The sequence below is a fragment of the Leguminivora glycinivorella genome, chromosome 1, assembly GCF_023078275.1.
Source record: "Leguminivora glycinivorella isolate SPB_JAAS2020 chromosome 1, LegGlyc_1.1, whole genome shotgun sequence".
Lineage (NCBI taxonomy): Eukaryota > Metazoa > Arthropoda > Insecta > Lepidoptera > Tortricidae > Leguminivora > Leguminivora glycinivorella.
Genome location: NC_062971.1, coordinates 27,693,619 through 27,710,560, shown reverse-complemented (window position 1 = coordinate 27,710,560; position 16,942 = coordinate 27,693,619). Strand labels below are relative to the sequence as shown.

Below are 16,942 nucleotides of genomic sequence, written 5' to 3'. Positions count from 1 at the left end.
TGCACTTTTGCAGCTGATAGTACCTCTTGGCGCAGTCTTTGAAGCGAAGCAATGACCTCTCAACATCTTTCTTGGCATTCGCTACTGTGCCCAGAAGAACACGGCGTGGTAAACGAGAGGGTTCCATCCTGTGCATATACCCCATCAACGAAGTCGCCTCTGTTTGAGAAGCATGGTCAGACTGGGTAGCGATTTCTAGAACTCTCTGGTTTGACGACCTGTGATGATATGCCCAACATCTTACACAGGCATCGCTTATAGAAGGAGATGCCACGGCGTTTGACTTTGGCATACGTCTCGGATTCGTACAAGAGTATGGTCTATACACAAGCCTGAAAGACTAACACCTTGGTCTTAGTAGTCAGGAGTCTGTTATGCCATACTCGAGCACTAAGCTTCCCAAAAGTGGTAGCTGCCTTGCCGATGTAAATGTCAACCTCTGCCTAGAGCGAAAGATGGTCGGTTATTGTCGTAAAGTGGTCTCCAACAGCGTGCCATCGAGTGGAATTTCTGCCTTGGAGATTGGACCCATCATTAGCTGAAGCTCACAGAGGTAGCAACAAAGGCTGCGTCATCGGCATAAAGTATTGGCATAAAGGCTGCCAATTAAAAGTTCCTCGCGTTTCTTCTGTGATTTGAGGAGTGATGTGTACAACTTTGAACTTTCTATAGATTCTTGTATGCAGATGAATACCAAAGCAGCAAAGACACACACGTTACACGGTAGGAGCCAAAACGCAGTCCTGTCGCACACCTCGGCAGACACACCACCGGGGACTGAGGAATGAAGGAAATCGCTGTGATTCCCCGCACCTGTGCTACCCTCTTGGAAACTGGCCGTTGGAGGTTGAGGAGTTTACCACATATTTCAGCTTAGACCTTACTCGCGCCTAACGGGGATTCCATCCCGGGCTTGAGTTAGTAGTTTTCCTTCTCGAAGAGAAGAGGCTCATCTCCCCTTTAGCTAGTAGCTGCTTCGTTTGTGAACTTAGTTGCCTTTTACAACACCCTCGTTCTTCTACCAGGGTTGGTGCTACTCTTACGACGGATATACTACACAGTAGATGCTACCTAACTACACCAATAAACAATTACTTTTAAAATAGTGTTAAAGAGCAATTCTCGTTAACTTTGTACATTTGGATCACGTCTCCGATTTTGATAAAGATTGGTAGGCTGGTAGAGTCCATGATGCTGAGCAATATCCACTAGGTTTCCAAAAATGTCCTATATAGTTTGTATGAACCTTCCTTTTTTGTTACCAAATTTCTATACATTTTCGGTAACAAAAAAGGAAAGTTTCATACAATCAACCTAGGACATTTTGGGTAACCTAGTGGATCTTGCTCAGCATCATGGACTCTATCAGCCTACCAATTTTTATCCAAATCGGAGACGTGATCTTAATGTACAAACTTAACGGGAATAGCTGTAAAATAAGTCAGATACGAAGTTATCATAATTTATCAGTATCAAGAACGTTAGAATGAAGTATAATTGCTACCCTCTTACTGTGTTAGAAAATGTTTTGCGATAAATGTGAAAAACCTGCCGAATAATCGACGACAAAAAGGTACTTCACAATATTAAACATAATAAGTATAACAGCTTTACGGTTAAAATATTTAGCTTTGAAAAAATAAATTGAAAAATAAAGATATATGACCGAAACACATAAGCACACTAAGCAACAATCCATACTAAATCCACTCATGTGCAGTAGTAATTATCAATTTCGTTTATTTTACTTGGTTACCAAAACCTATATGTGCTTGGAAGTACATGTGTATTTATTTTTGGGGCTAAAATCACAAATGTGTTTAGTTAAAACATGATCCAAGTAGAATTTGCGTATGCTGGTTTTTGCATTAGACGTGGAATACAATTTTAAAGGCAAATCTGCAAAAAACGAAAAATCGAAAAAATGCACATAACGGAATTGGCAATCTCAACGATAGTACTTAGTACTATATTTAATTATATAATTTGTACTTTACAAATGAAATTTATAACAAAATACTAACCTCTAAAACACGGGCAGACCTCCAAGGTTTTATTTATTTTTATTATTTATTTTTATTTATTTTATTATGAAACAAACAGTCATCCATTGAAATAAGGTCACAACATGTTTTCTTAATTTTAGACTTACAGTTTCCAATATTGGTTTAAAGTTATTAATTATACAATGTGGCACGAGAATAACAATGTGATATACAATTTAAATGATTATCTTAATGATAATCTAACTAGCATAAATTGTGAATGTTCAAATTTCAAAAGTGTCTTTAGTGTAGTAAAGAGTTAAATCCTAATTACTCGTAATTGGGTTTTTTGAATACATTTTTTAATGAGCCTAAGGTTATATTAAAAATGTCTACATTTCTTACTACGTTATTTTCATTATATAATGTACATGCACGCTTAATAAACATATTTTTCGAATAATTTGTTCTACTACGAGGGATGGAAAATAGATGTTTATGTTTAACATGACATCGGCATTCTCTACTACCAGGAACTCTAATACAAATTTCTTCTAATAAGTTAGGGCATCTAATTGACTATTTATTAATTTATACAACAGAACTGAATCCACACAGTCTCGTCGACACTCAAGAGATTGCATTTTATGGCGATTTAATGACTCTGTATAACCTTTGTATTCATTGCCACATTTATAGTCAAGGTGTTTTAAAAACTTCTTCTGTAATCTCTCTATTCTCTCAATATGAACACTATATTGGGGTTTCCATACTGCACATGCAAACTCCAGTCGACTACGTACATAACTATTATAGAGAACTTTTTTAAGAGTTAAACTATTCTTAAACGGTTTACCTATACGCAATATCATACCTAATTGTTTAAAAGATTTAGACAAAATGGAATCAATATGAGGCAAGAAAGTCAGTTTGTCATCCATAATGATCCCAAGATCACGAATCTCCTTCTCTCTTACTAAATCCCTATTACATAATTTATAATTAAAATGTGTAGGTATTTTTTTCCTTGAAAAAGTAATTGCATTACATTTGTCAGGGTTTAAAAATAAGTTGTTATGTTTACAGAAGGTCTCGAAGTTATTCAGATCTTTTTGCAAAAGCTCGCAATCTGTACCACTACGAATAACTTTATAAATTTTTGCGTCATCCGCATAAAGAAGAACCTGTGAGTGGGAGACGGATTTAACTATATCATTTACATATAATGAAAATAATAAAGGACCCAAATGGGATCCTTGGGGCACACCAGAACTTACGCATTTACTATGAGAGGTAAACCCTGAGACTACTACTGACTGTGTGCGATTTTCCACGTACGATTTTAACCATCGAAACAGATCACCGTGTATACCGAGCTCCCAAAGCTTACACAATAAGGTATAATGACATATTTTGTCAAATGCTTTGGCGAAGTCGGTATACACGGCATCAACTGAGAAACCATCATCCATAGCCTGCAGGATATCATTAGTAAAAGTCAAAAAATTTGTGTCAACCGAACGACCTTTGTAAAAACCGTGTTGATTGGGTACAATATGGTGTCGAAATACAGCAGCCAACTGATCAGTAACCATTTTTTCCAACAGTTTGCTAAACTGACATAATTTTGATATGGGCCGATATTTTTCAATATCACGACTAACTGGACCTTTCGGCACAGGGGTTATCCATGCTTTTTTCCAAATATCGGGGACGTAGCCTTCCTCAATAGATTTCTTAAAAATTATAGCAATCGGGGCTGCTAAAGCAGAGGAACAACATTTGATAAGTAATGGATGTACTCCATCAGGCCCTGCACCCTTGTGTGTATTAACAGATTGAAGATATCTCTTTGGAGGTTTTTTGACATTGTGCACAGAATCCTTGTGACTCACATAAAATGAATGGAGCTGATGCTCAAAAGCTTCTTTTGCACTTCTATTTTCCATAATGACACTATTTTAGGTGCTAAAATCGTTTTGTTGAGGCGCCGACATCTTTCACTCGGTAAACAAACACCGCCATAGCAAACGCTGCATACGTAGCGCCACCAATAGCCAAGAAAGAAACTATTCTACGAAGTGCCCGCTATAGAGCTAGGAATATCGACGAATGCGTTGCTCTAATCGATCTGCCGCATTGTTTATCAGGCATATCGTGATCTGCCAACTTTTAGGCAATTCATGATTTGGCGGCGTTTTTATCAGGAATCTCATGTTCGTGATTCTTCGATGCCGACATGTAGGTACATTAATTTCAGGATATGGTTATTGTTCACGCACACTGCACTTTTAAAAGTTTTTGCTTTAATTCTATGAGTTTTTATTATGTATTTTGCATGTGTTTTTGCTAATAAACTTATTTTAGAATAAATAATTAATGCGAAACGTTAGAAAATAGATATTATTTTTAATTGAATTAAAAACGAAGAGGCACATAGTTCAAATGTTAAAAATGAGTTTGCTCATTTTATCGGGTTTGACCACTAATCCCTCGAATGTATTTATCTTGTGACAATTTCATGTCTTTGTCAAATCTGTCAAACTCTATGCCTAACATATATTACGCAAATTACGCAGTCCCATAATAATCATCAAACATTCCGGCCAATGCACAAACGCTCACGTTAATATATCTATCTCTATCGCTCTTGCGTATTGGCGCGACAGAGCCAGAGTACATTTCTGGGGCGTTTCGGTGGCGATTCGCGTCGAAAAAATAAATGCCACTCGGCTACAGGGGCAGACCTTTCTTGAAATCTTCGATGCATTCACCTCTTTGCAAAGTGACGAGAACCTACATTATGCACATAAATTAATGAAAAGAGTTTGCGAATCTATATTTTTATAAATGCTTGCAGTCCCATGCACTTCAGCTGTTCGACAAGTCTGATGTTCTACTGTTAAACCGTCGGTACAGCGAATTTTTCAGCTTGCATACATTCCTTCTTTTTTCAAGAACTCGTCGAAATTTTGATTGCAGTAGTACTCGCTACGCTCGCGCTTCAATATTGGAATCTTTCGTTGCTCGGGTAACAATTTTGGCACGTGCGGTTAAACAACAACTTTGCCCCCTTGTAAAACAAATAACTATTATGATTTGCGACTAGTTTGGTATTACCATATAATTATCTTGAACACTAGCTAATATATTTTTTTTAACATTATGCTAAACCTTGATCGGTAATTAATGCTTTCGAAATTAGGTTACATCGCAAATCCGGAGCAACATTTCCGTTTCCGAATCATTATTACACGAAGAAAATCTCTCTGTCCCTTTACCTTGGACATGTATTTTTGTGCTCGAATTCGTTGTTTATCAAACAACGACAGTAGGCAATGAAGTATATCTGCATCATTATTCATTATACAAATCGAAGCGAAGCGAAGTCACCTATGTATCTATGACGGTGCAAAACCCTCCATTATGCCATTATGTGTGGTTATATTTTTTTGAAATACAAGTGTATTTCCCCATATAACCATAATCGGTCGCCGTTCCTACGCAAATCGTCCTATTTTGTGTACACACAGGTTTCGGGTCTTAATACTTAGTCGCAGTACGGTCGACGTTTAGTCGAGGCGACCCAAATGGGGACGATTGGTAACAGGCACAAATGGTCACAGAAGTGACAGAAGTGTGCACTACGCGTGCACACATTGTTACCGTTTGGCGACTACTTTCCCAAAATCATTCGTTCATTTCATTCTTTTCAAATGGCGACTGTCAGAGACGTCAAAGTAAAAAAGAAAGAAAAAAACATTTGACATTAAAATGTAATGGCGTAAGAATTTGTTAAAGATAAATATTGTTTGCATTTGTAATATAATGTGGGCTAATTACCATGGCCAATTAAATTACCCGAGTGATTTCATAAAATAAGTCTAAATTTATCAGCTCGCCATCAATTTACCTCAGTTCAACCAGTAATAATATTATTGACTACTCGGTGTTTGCGTGTTTATTTATTTATTTATTTATTTATTTAAACTTTATTGCACAATTAAAAAAGTACAAATGGCGGACGTAATGCTAGCAGGCATTCTCTACCAGTCAACCATGGGCTAAACCAAGAGATCGTGTTGGTGCAGGGTCATAAAACAGTTAAGTAGTGAAACAACAAGGAATTAAATATTTTTAAATAACAAGGAATTATATACATATACCTAAATTTGCTTAACTAGTTATATCTACATATACATACATAAATAATGCTAAATATAATAAATATACATAAAATACATATATAAAATAAAATAACACGTGTTATGTATATTGATTGGTGAAGTTTTAGTGCTCCGGTGCATATACTATACTGAAATAATAAAAAACCGGCCAAGAGCGTGTCGGGCCACGCTCAGTGTAGGGTTCCGTAGTTTTCCGTATTTTTCTCAAAAACTACTGAACCTATCAAGTTCAAAACAATTTTCCTAGAAAGTATTCATAAAGTTCTACTTTAGTGATTTTTTTCATATTTTTTAAACATATGGTTCAAAAGTTAGAGGGGGGGGGGACGCACTTTTTTTCCTTTAGGAGCGATTATTTCCGAAACTATTAATATTATCAAAAAACGATATCAGTAAACCCTTATTCATTTTTTAATACCTATCCAACGATATATCACACGTTGGGGTTGGAATGAAAAAAAATATCAGCCCCCACTTTACATGTAGGGGGGGTGCCCTAACGAAACATTTTTTTCCACTTTTTATTTTTGCACTTTGTTGGCGTGATTGATATACATATTGGTACCAAATTTCAGCTTTCTAGTGCTAACGGTTACTGAGATTATCCGCGGACGGACGGACGGACGGACGGACGGACGGACGGACGGACGGACGGACGGACGGACGGACGGACGGACGGACAGACAGACATGACGAAACTATAAGGGTTCCTAGTTGACTACGGAACCCTAAAAATAATGCCTAGAAAACCAATAAAGTTGTTAAAATATGGATTAAGACTGGGTAATATTCCATGTAAAAAACAGTCGCCAAACGGTCACCAAACGGTCAACAAACGGTCGCAAAATGGTCGCAGCGTACACGCGTGACCGAAAGCAGTGAATATTTATTGGATTTACAAAATGGCTTCTTGTATTCATTTTTTTCAGGTATCCTCAAACTTTAAAAACAATTAAATATGCCGTCGTACTCAGTTGTCCTCACTAAAGAAGATTAAAAAAAATTGTAACGTGCGTACTGCGTACCGAGCTGCTGGGTTGTAAAGGATCGGGGATCATATTATTATGATCTTCTATAGAGCAACTAGTATTTTGCGGCATTTCACAATTGACACTTGTTGAAGTAGTCGTCATTAATATTACTATCAACATTAATTTCAGCGATCTGTACTTCTTTTGTCAAGATTTTTGTAGAGATAAGTGTCCACAAATTTGTAATGTTAAAGAGACATAAGTAAAACGTAGTAGAGTAAATAATGTGTTTTTTTTGTAACCCAAACAAAATACTTGTAGATACTAGTGCGGAAAAGAGGAAAATCGATACGAGTAGCGATAAATTAATACACGAACGAAGGGAGTGTTTTAAATCGACACGAGTTGTGAATGTCCTTTTCGCACGAGTATCGTACGACGATTTTCAGTACCTAAATCTAAGCTAAGAGTTTCGACCAGACAAGAAATGAATCATTGCTTGATTTGCTCGCACTTACTGCGTTAAAAAAAAGCAGCATCTGTACTGAAAAAAACTCATTGCGCAACAGAAATTCTATTAATATCACAGTAAATACTCTATTTCATTTGATACCTACTTTTATTGTGTAAAGCAACACTACACATCATTTTTATCAATAAGAATTAAAAATTATATATTCAATACATTAAGTAACTATAAAGTGCTTTGTATAATCATTCTGCTCTTTTCTTAACTTTCCCACATTTCTATAAAATGTCGAAGAGTGCTTAAATGGTCGTCGTTGTTTATTATTATTTAATTCGCTCATATTTAAATGATTCAAAGCAACCAGTCCACAACTTCACAAGACAGTTTGAGAAACCTTCGTATTTCAGATTGTCATTTGCGGTTACAGTGGTTTAGGAGCAGTTCGGTAGTCAGACCTACACATGTGTGTACAAATTCTGTCAATGTCACAGTCAGAAACCGATCTGACAGTGACAATGACAGCTACAAATTCGTCCACTTGTTGTTACCGTTATGTGTGAATACGTCGACTAATAAAGTGTCATTAAAAATCGTTCTGACAGTGACATTGACAGCCACAGATTCGTACACATTTTGTTACCGTAACAAGTGCACACGGCGACTACATTTTGTTATTGTATCAATACGGTCGCAATGTTTGCACGACGTTACCACGCGTTATGTCACATTTGACAGTTAGTTACTGATTTGAAGATTTTGCGACCGAAATGGTTGTATGGGTCAATAGGTACATACACATAGGTGTATGTATACACTATACATTAAAGTGAAGTATTTAACTCGAGTCTAACAACTTTTTGGCTAAAAATCTACTATATAATTCCTAGGCTACCTACACACGATCGTGAAAACTTATAGAAAATTACATCTCTTTATGCGCAGCGGGACGAGACAAATGCGAAGCAGCTAGTGATCACGGCAGCGACGCGCACGGCGGGCGGACGCTACACGTGCGAGGTGTCGGCCGACTCGCCGTCCTTCCAGACCGCGCAGGTGCACACGCACATGTACGTCGTCGGTGAGTACTGTCGTTACTGCACGAGACGGACGTGGAGCAGCTAGTGATACTAGTGGGCACGGGTAGACGCTACACGGGCGAGGTGTCGGCCGACTCGCCGTCCTTCCAGACCGCGCAGGTGCACACGCACATGTACGTCGTCGGTGAGTACTGTCGTTACTGCACGAGACGGGCGTGGAGCAGCTAGTGATACTAGTGGGCACGGGTAGACGCTACACGGGCGAGGTGTCGGCCGACTCGTCGTCCTTCCAGACCGCGCAGGTGCACACGCACATGTACGTCGTCGGTGAGTACTGTCGTTACTGCACGAGATGGGCGTGGAGCAGCTAGTGATACTAGTGGTCACGGGTAGACGGTACACGGACGAGGTGCTGGTCCTTCCAGACCGACGCTGTAAAAATGCCACGTTATTCATTACTTACTCGCATTTTGGTTTATTTTCATGATATTTCAATAGAACGGAATTAGTTAACTAACGGCACCAATTTAAGCTAAATTACTTAGTTAATCATAAACTAGAACGTTCCTTTGCTAATCCGCGAATTGATAACGAGCAAGTCAATCAGTGCTAACCTGTTGTACTTACTTGCGTATTTTTTTACATGCAATTAATTTTCCTACCCTCCCACCGCAAAAATAAAAATAAATACGCGAATAAATACAACAACCCACCACCAAAAATACAAAACTCGACACGTGTTTCGCCTCTCTACGTTCTAGTTTATGATTAACATGGATTTCCGCAAAGTAACGCCTGATTCCATCGATTACTTAGTTAATGTCTGATGAGAGATAATTAACAAACGCTACAAATAGCGCCGAGTTGGCGCAAACTGTTTCAGCAAAATATGCAGTCGCGAGTCTATAACACGCCATAATACTTTTCGTCAAGTTCATCCAGTTTTCGGTACCTAACGATTCACATAAAAAAAACTTTAGGACAGGTAGACACCTTTATTCAGTCGGCTACAAAATAACTGGATTCTATTCCAGTCAATCAATAAAAGGCATTCCGATACTAGTATCAGGCCCGGCCTTTGTATGCCTAATAACAGTACCAACATATTTAAAGCTCGGATACTAAGTTTAATAATATCTGAGACTTAGGGCCAGTTGCACCAAACCGTCTGTCACTGTTAAAGCATTCGTTAAATTTTATTGTATGGGAAGTTTCATAGATCTCTGCTGCGTCTGTCAGATGAGTCTGTCAAATGTGGTTGATGTAACTGGCCCTTAGTCTATAGCTAGAAATGCCTCCTATAGAGAATTTTAAAATGACTATATTAATTATAGGTACTTTGTCAACAGATCTGCCACAGGCGGATCCACAGCTGATTGGTATGAAGCAACGATACCGGGCCGGCATGACCTTGAAAGCAGAGTGCTTCAGTAAAAACGCAATGCCCGCCGCAAACCTCTCTTTTTTCATCAATAGTGAACCGGTAAGTACTCAGGACAATTAAAACTATGTTTCATTAATTACTTACAATAGAAAATGTGCACTAAATTTAAGACTAAGCAACTTATTCAAAAGTGGGCCCTAGAAAAATACCAAACAGAGAATGTGTCAAATCGAGAAACGAGAGCAAGAAGCAAGATTTACGCGTGTAGTGACCATCATGATGCAGAAATTTAACGTTTTTGATGAGTGATTTACGTTCATTTAGCAAAATTTGTTAGTTTTTAAAAATACCGGGATCCCGGTATTACTCAATTAAATACCGGTATTGAAATGTGCCTAAAAAAAGGCGGGATCCCGGGATCCCGAGATACCGGGATCCCGGTATTGGAAGCCCTAGGTGGAACCCACATAGAGGACCTGTGTGCGTGCGCGTAGCCTATTTGTATCCTCTTAAGACTCAACCCGCTAGCGGAGAAGGAGCGAGCTTCCAAGCTTTGATCTCCTGCAGAGCTGCGGTCTTTGGTATTTTGACTTCCCAGGGCGCCTATGTTCCCGACGTTTAGGCCTTATATTTCGCCATCAGATTTATAGGTTAATTTATTAGTTCATACTAATAAGACACTTACTGCGGACTCGATCGTCACCGTCGGGATGCCCATTTCAGTATTTTGTCACTAAGTACCCTTCGGGATCCTGGTGCTTTAAAGTTCGCTCATCATCTCCTGTGACTCGTACAAAATTGCGCCTATCTGAGACGTTTTGCGCCTTTGGCTCCTCTTTTTACTACGCCCTAGCAATAGCGCCCTTATGAATTTTGGTATATTATATTGGCATTGCGGTGCAATTTTCCAACTTAATCTAAGTTACAAATCTAGATTTTAAATAGGTAGTTGAATTCATTCAAGACCTTTCTCTTCTCGCCATTTTGTGATATGTGCGCGCCCACGCAATGTATAATTTTTTTGTATGGATTTTTCCATATAATCGATTTTGGCGCCCCCCTACCATGTGGCGCCTAGAGCGGTCGCTCCACTCGCTCTACCCTTAGTATAGTGTTTTCGTTGTTTGTGATTTTCGGAGGGCCGAATAACGAGGTCATACTAAACAACTTTTACTATGAGGCCGACCCCTAACACGTATAAATAAGAATTTCGGACTCATATGTACAATTGTACATCTCGGCAAATTTTCATGTCATCGTTATTTGTTTTTTGTGGTTCAGGATTTGTCGTAAATAGTATTTTATACAATCGTGATATAATACAAAGCTTTTCAGTCGAGTACCATGTTTAGGTTACGAAGCTTGCTGAGTGGCCTAATAGTACGGTACGAGAGTTCACCGTTGTATCAACATCGAATTACCTAGCAACCAATTATTTGTAATAACCGTCTCTGATTGGCCGATAACGCGACAGATAAAAAAAAATGTGTTTCAGATGCAGGAAAATTTACCAGTTATCGCAAATGATCCATTGAAATCGTATCAATTAAGGGGTGTCGCCTTGCATCAAATGAGGTAGTTCTAATTAGTATTACTTATATATTATTAGAGATGAAACAGTGATGTCAAATCCAAGTTTTCCACCTCGAAAGCCGATGGGGTCATAATTAAATTCATGAAAATCCATAAAATTTTAGGACCTTTTCTGACTTTTGTTAAATTTTACCACCAAGAACCTTTTTAACGGCAAAAGTGGATATGAACAATTTGATGTCTACTAAATTATCGTTATTATGAATATAATTTTGTCTTGTTTAGCCATATATTTACTGAGATACGGTCATTGAAAGTTTTGCACAATTTCGACAAAAGCGAAAAGTAGTTGTAGCTGTTCGGAGGTGTATAATCTTTTTTAATCCATGATTTTTTACGGAGTCCAAAAGGCTTCATTTCTCAACCGACGTTGGAACCACCTCCTCAGGTTCTGCTTAAAATGAACAATTTTCAGTACTTACAAAGAAGGTTGTACCAGCAGTTGTGGTTGCGAGAAAGTAGGTGTCAACAGCTCAGCTGTTTGCACCTACTGCAGTGGACAATTCTGCGGTAAAGTACAGTCACGGACTTTAATTGTTGATCCACTTCTAGCTCATTATATACTGGAATGTCATTGCTTAACTATGCTTAACTGTGAGATGTCCAGTATATAATGAGCTAGAAGTGGATCAACAATTAAAGTCCGTGACCGTACCAAGTCTGGTGTGTGCCAATGTTGATAAACCACTCGATGATGATCCACCATCAGATGACGATTTTGACCTTCCTGATCAGTTGACGGAGACATACTACCTCGGTAAGCTTTCTCCTAAAGGAGTGCTGTAGATTCGAAGGTCCAGTCTAGTTCATTTATCGTTAACTATGTTTATTTCACTAACTAACCCTACTTCATTTTGTAAACCTTTGAGAATCCGAATCTTCGAAACTATTTGACGTACCAAGACCAAATTAGTCTCATTTAATTACAAAGTTTGTCTACTTTAAATTGTGCATAGTTCCTTTTGCTGTACCATGGGTCCTATGTTGAAAAAAATCGTAAATGCTGAAATTTTCTATGGTTTTTCGTGTATTTAATAATGACCCCATTGGCTTTCGAGGTGGAAAACTTAGATGCCGCATCACTATTGCATATACAACAATATGAAACACCAATTAGAACTACCTCATTTGATGCAAGGCTGAATGTACGATTTCAATGGATCAAAATTAGTATAGAAATTGTATAAAGTTCTATTTTTGAAATTATTACAGTTAACTAAAGTCAACTATAATGAGCTTATTATAATTGAGTCGGAACTGCCATAGAGTATCCAACACTGAAAAGTTGGCACTTATAGTTTAGTCTGTGGTGCCCTAATTGACAGATTACAGTCGACAAGTAGAAAAAATACATTGTGTGAGTTAAATGTTTAATGTTTATCGATACTATTAAGCAAGAAGTTAATATACCAGGTAGAATCTAATAATAAACATACAATATAGTAAGTATAAACATAAAGAATTATCTGTTGATTTCAGAGACAGGAAGCCATCTTTTTCAAGTACAGTACTTCAAAATTCATAATACCACCTATTAAACTTTTTTTTTTTTTTTTTTTTTTTTTTACTACAGCCTATAATAAATATATTTTGGAACAGTTCCTCATTCCACTTCACACTCGCGTTCTTCTACATAAACCACTACCACACGTAGGTATACACACACACGCACACACACACACACACACACACACACACACACACACACACACACACACACACACACACACACACACACACACACACACACACACACACACACACACACACACACACACACACGCATACACACACACACACTCACACACACACACACACACACACATACACACACACACACACACACACACACACACACACACACACATACACATTGGTAATTATTCATATATATATATATATATATATATATATATATATATATATATATATATATATATATATATTATTATAAATGGGAAAGTGTGTGTGTCTGTTTGTTTGTCCGTCCTTCACGGCAAAACGGAGCGACGAATTAAGAATTTTTAAGTGGAGATAGTTGAAGGGATGGAGAGTGACATAGGCTACTTTCTGTCTCTTTCTAACGTGAGCGAAGTCGCGGGCTAAGGCTAGTATTGTATTAAGTCAGTTCATACTGGTGTTTCTTTTGTTTTGATGTAAATGCAGAGATACCTCACCGACCAACTAATATGTTGGGTTTAGTCAGCGTCAATAGTATTGGATGAAACAACGTATCAAAAGTAATGACGTCCTAAATATAGACAAATCTGTATAGTTCGCGGTTAGAAATTTCGGTGTTGAATTATTTTTTTCTATAAATAAATAAATACACCTTACACAGATCAATTTAGCCCCAAACTAAGCAAAGCTTGTACTATGGGTGCTATGCGAGGATATTGTTAAGAATCTCGTAACTTCACAAATTATTTATATAATATTTGTAAGACAATGTTAAATATCTCATAATTTTACCCAAACATTGATATAATTTTTGTATGTTGGCAACCCCAAGGGCGTTGTCTGGCAGTTCGCGCGCGAAGGCGAGCTGTCAGTTAGTTTTTTCGGCGTAAAGAAGTGAACTTTGTTTTCTGTGACGATTCGTAAAATAATAATAAATAGCACGAAGGACCCCTTTTGGAATCTTAATTACTATATTGGTAAAAATTCAGAAGTGACATAAGTTCTCAAACCCACAGAATTGTGTTTTGTAAGTAAAGGATCAAGGACAACTTGGTAAGTAAGAATTGTTTTTCTTTTCAATCTGAGCCGGCTTGCTACTCATACGATTTCGTACTTAATTATCGATCGTAGTTATCGGGGGTTACTGATATACTGAACAATTAACATAAATAACATGTTTTGTGCCCTGAAAGCAAACAGAAAATGTCGTAATATTTGAGGTTATTTGCAAGAAAATAGTTATGTTCTACTACTAGCTCGGACAAACTCGAGCCTCGATTCAACATAAGGTGGATCAAGTAACTTGTGTTATTGTTTACGGGTTAAGATATTCTCAATAAGATATAACTAAATTACGTAGAAAAGTCAACCACGAATATCGATAATATAGCCTACTTTTCAGTTACGGCCTTGTAGTCAGTGTTACGTACCAAAGCTTATTTGTTATTAAACCATAATTGTAATATTCTTACACACTGATTTACTTTAAAATGGTTAATAATATCATTGATGAATGTTGGATGACTGTAATTACAGCCATACAATTTATCAATGAATAAAACACAACAGGAATGTAAAATGCTCTAAATAATTCAAATGAAATTATATTGAGTAAATAAATCACAACATGAAGTCCTCTGAGTTGTAATAGACAATAAAAACTGTATCTGCATAGTAGCCTGCACAATGTGCCAAGAGTACATTATCTACTTAACTGTCATTACAAAAACTTAGAGCTGCATATAGAGCTCATATTTATAGGGTTTTAGCATATATTTCGGTTAAATTGTTATGATTTCATAATAAAAATACAACAAGCAGGCGGCTCGTCTGCTCGTTTGCTGCCTATTTCATAAAAAAAAAAAAGATAAATAAGTTCTTATTAAATCCGGTTATTCAATGGGCCAATTTGGGCTAATGAAATTTTGTTTGCAATTGCTACCTCAAGATGCTAGGGTACAATTTTTCAAATCCTAAATAGTATTTGAGATGAAGGAATATAATTTAATCATCAACGCAAGACGATCCCTTACAAACAGTAGCATAGCGGGAAAGTGGTCTTACTCATTGGTTATTGATTTGGTTTTGTTAATGGTGGCTTCACATAGTTTCAATTAAGTGATTCTGCCAAAAGCTTATGACATTATCATGTAACATATACGGATCAGTTTGACAGTCTAGCGAGGTAATGTAGCCAGCGCCTGCGACACCTTACCGCAGGGACTTTTAGTTTTTTTTATTTATTTATTTATTTCTATATATAGGAATTTTTACATTTAACGTATATATAGAACTAAAATAAAAGTGACTAGTTATACTTACGAATTATTCATCAGAATATTTTAGTGGATTAAACTGATTAAGTACTTATTATACTAACTACATTCAATAACTAGTGCTTATTGGGTTTTATCATCCTCGTCAACTCAAAACAATAACAAAAAATAATATATTTTACATTCTGACATTAAGATTCTAATAAAACAAAGACAGAACAATTTCACTTATACATAATGTCTTCGTCCATCCTTATTAAATTGGATGTCCTCATTCCTACGGTCCACGGGTCAACCCATAGTGTTGGTATTACACATTATTAAATTCTCAAAACTGCATTAACAAAAAAAAATATATATATAAAAATGTATAATGATAAACGAACTATTGCATGCGGGGTACCTAAGGGTTAAATTGATTTAACATCAAGTAGTTTAAAATAAATCTATACCCGTCAAATAATATTTTAGTACAACCAAACAATCTGATACAAATTGTTAATCACACATATACAGGGTGGGTCATAATGCGTTTATACATGGTGACCCTTATAGTTCCCATGACTATAATAAATAAGGTTTTTTTTGATCACACAAACAGGGTGGGCCATAATTCATTTATAAATGGTGACCCATATAGTTCCCATGACTATAATAAATAAGGTTTTTCTTTAATCACGTATATACAGGATGGGCCATGATGCGTTTGCACATGGTGACCCACATAGTGCCATGTTTATACCTGATACGAATATTTTTTTATCGCACGTATACAGGGTGGGCCATAATGCGTTCATAGTTCATACATGGTGACCTACACAGTGCAAATGGTTATACTGAATACAATTCTTTTTATCGCACGTATACAGGGTGGGCCATAATAATACGTGAAAACAAGTAGAGATCGTTCAAGTTCGTCTGAGCGCTATAGTCGAAGGAGAAGTAGTTCTCGAAAGCATTTATCTAGTAGTAGTGACTTTCATGATAAACGTCATAAATATCGACACCGTCATATAGTTCACAATGTGTTTTGATTTGAGGAAATTGATTGTTTTTTTTTAATATTGTTATATTGTTTTGAATATTGAACTGCTTAAGTTTATGTGAAACTGTGAAATTGTTATGTTTGTGTCTACTTATAATTGTTGAAATTTATCTCAGATAACACCACTACAGTTGTACTGGACGAGGCCGAAGCCCTTTTGTGGCAAGCGGTAGCCAGTCATTTCATCATAACGCTGGACGAGGCCGGAGCCCTTGTGTGGCAAACGGTAGCCAGTCATTTCATCATAAAACTGGACGAGGCCGAAGCACCTGGTGTGTGCAAGCGGTAGCCAGATTATTTAGCTTATACTGGACG

At 37.1% G+C, this 16,942-nt stretch overlaps 1 protein-coding gene across 1 annotated transcript in view; it reads left to right on the top strand.

The window, feature by feature from the left end:
* The window catches only part of LOC125225691, a 112,381-nt gene that overhangs the window by 72,093 nt on the left and 23,346 nt on the right, over nt 1-16,942 (top strand). Inside the window, exons 3-4 of the mRNA XM_048129521.1 lie at nt 8,555-8,690; nt 9,999-10,132. Coding sequence (XP_047985478.1) covers nt 8,555-8,690; nt 9,999-10,132 — 270 coding nt within the window. The remainder of the gene's footprint in view (nt 1-8,554; nt 8,691-9,998; nt 10,133-16,942) is intronic.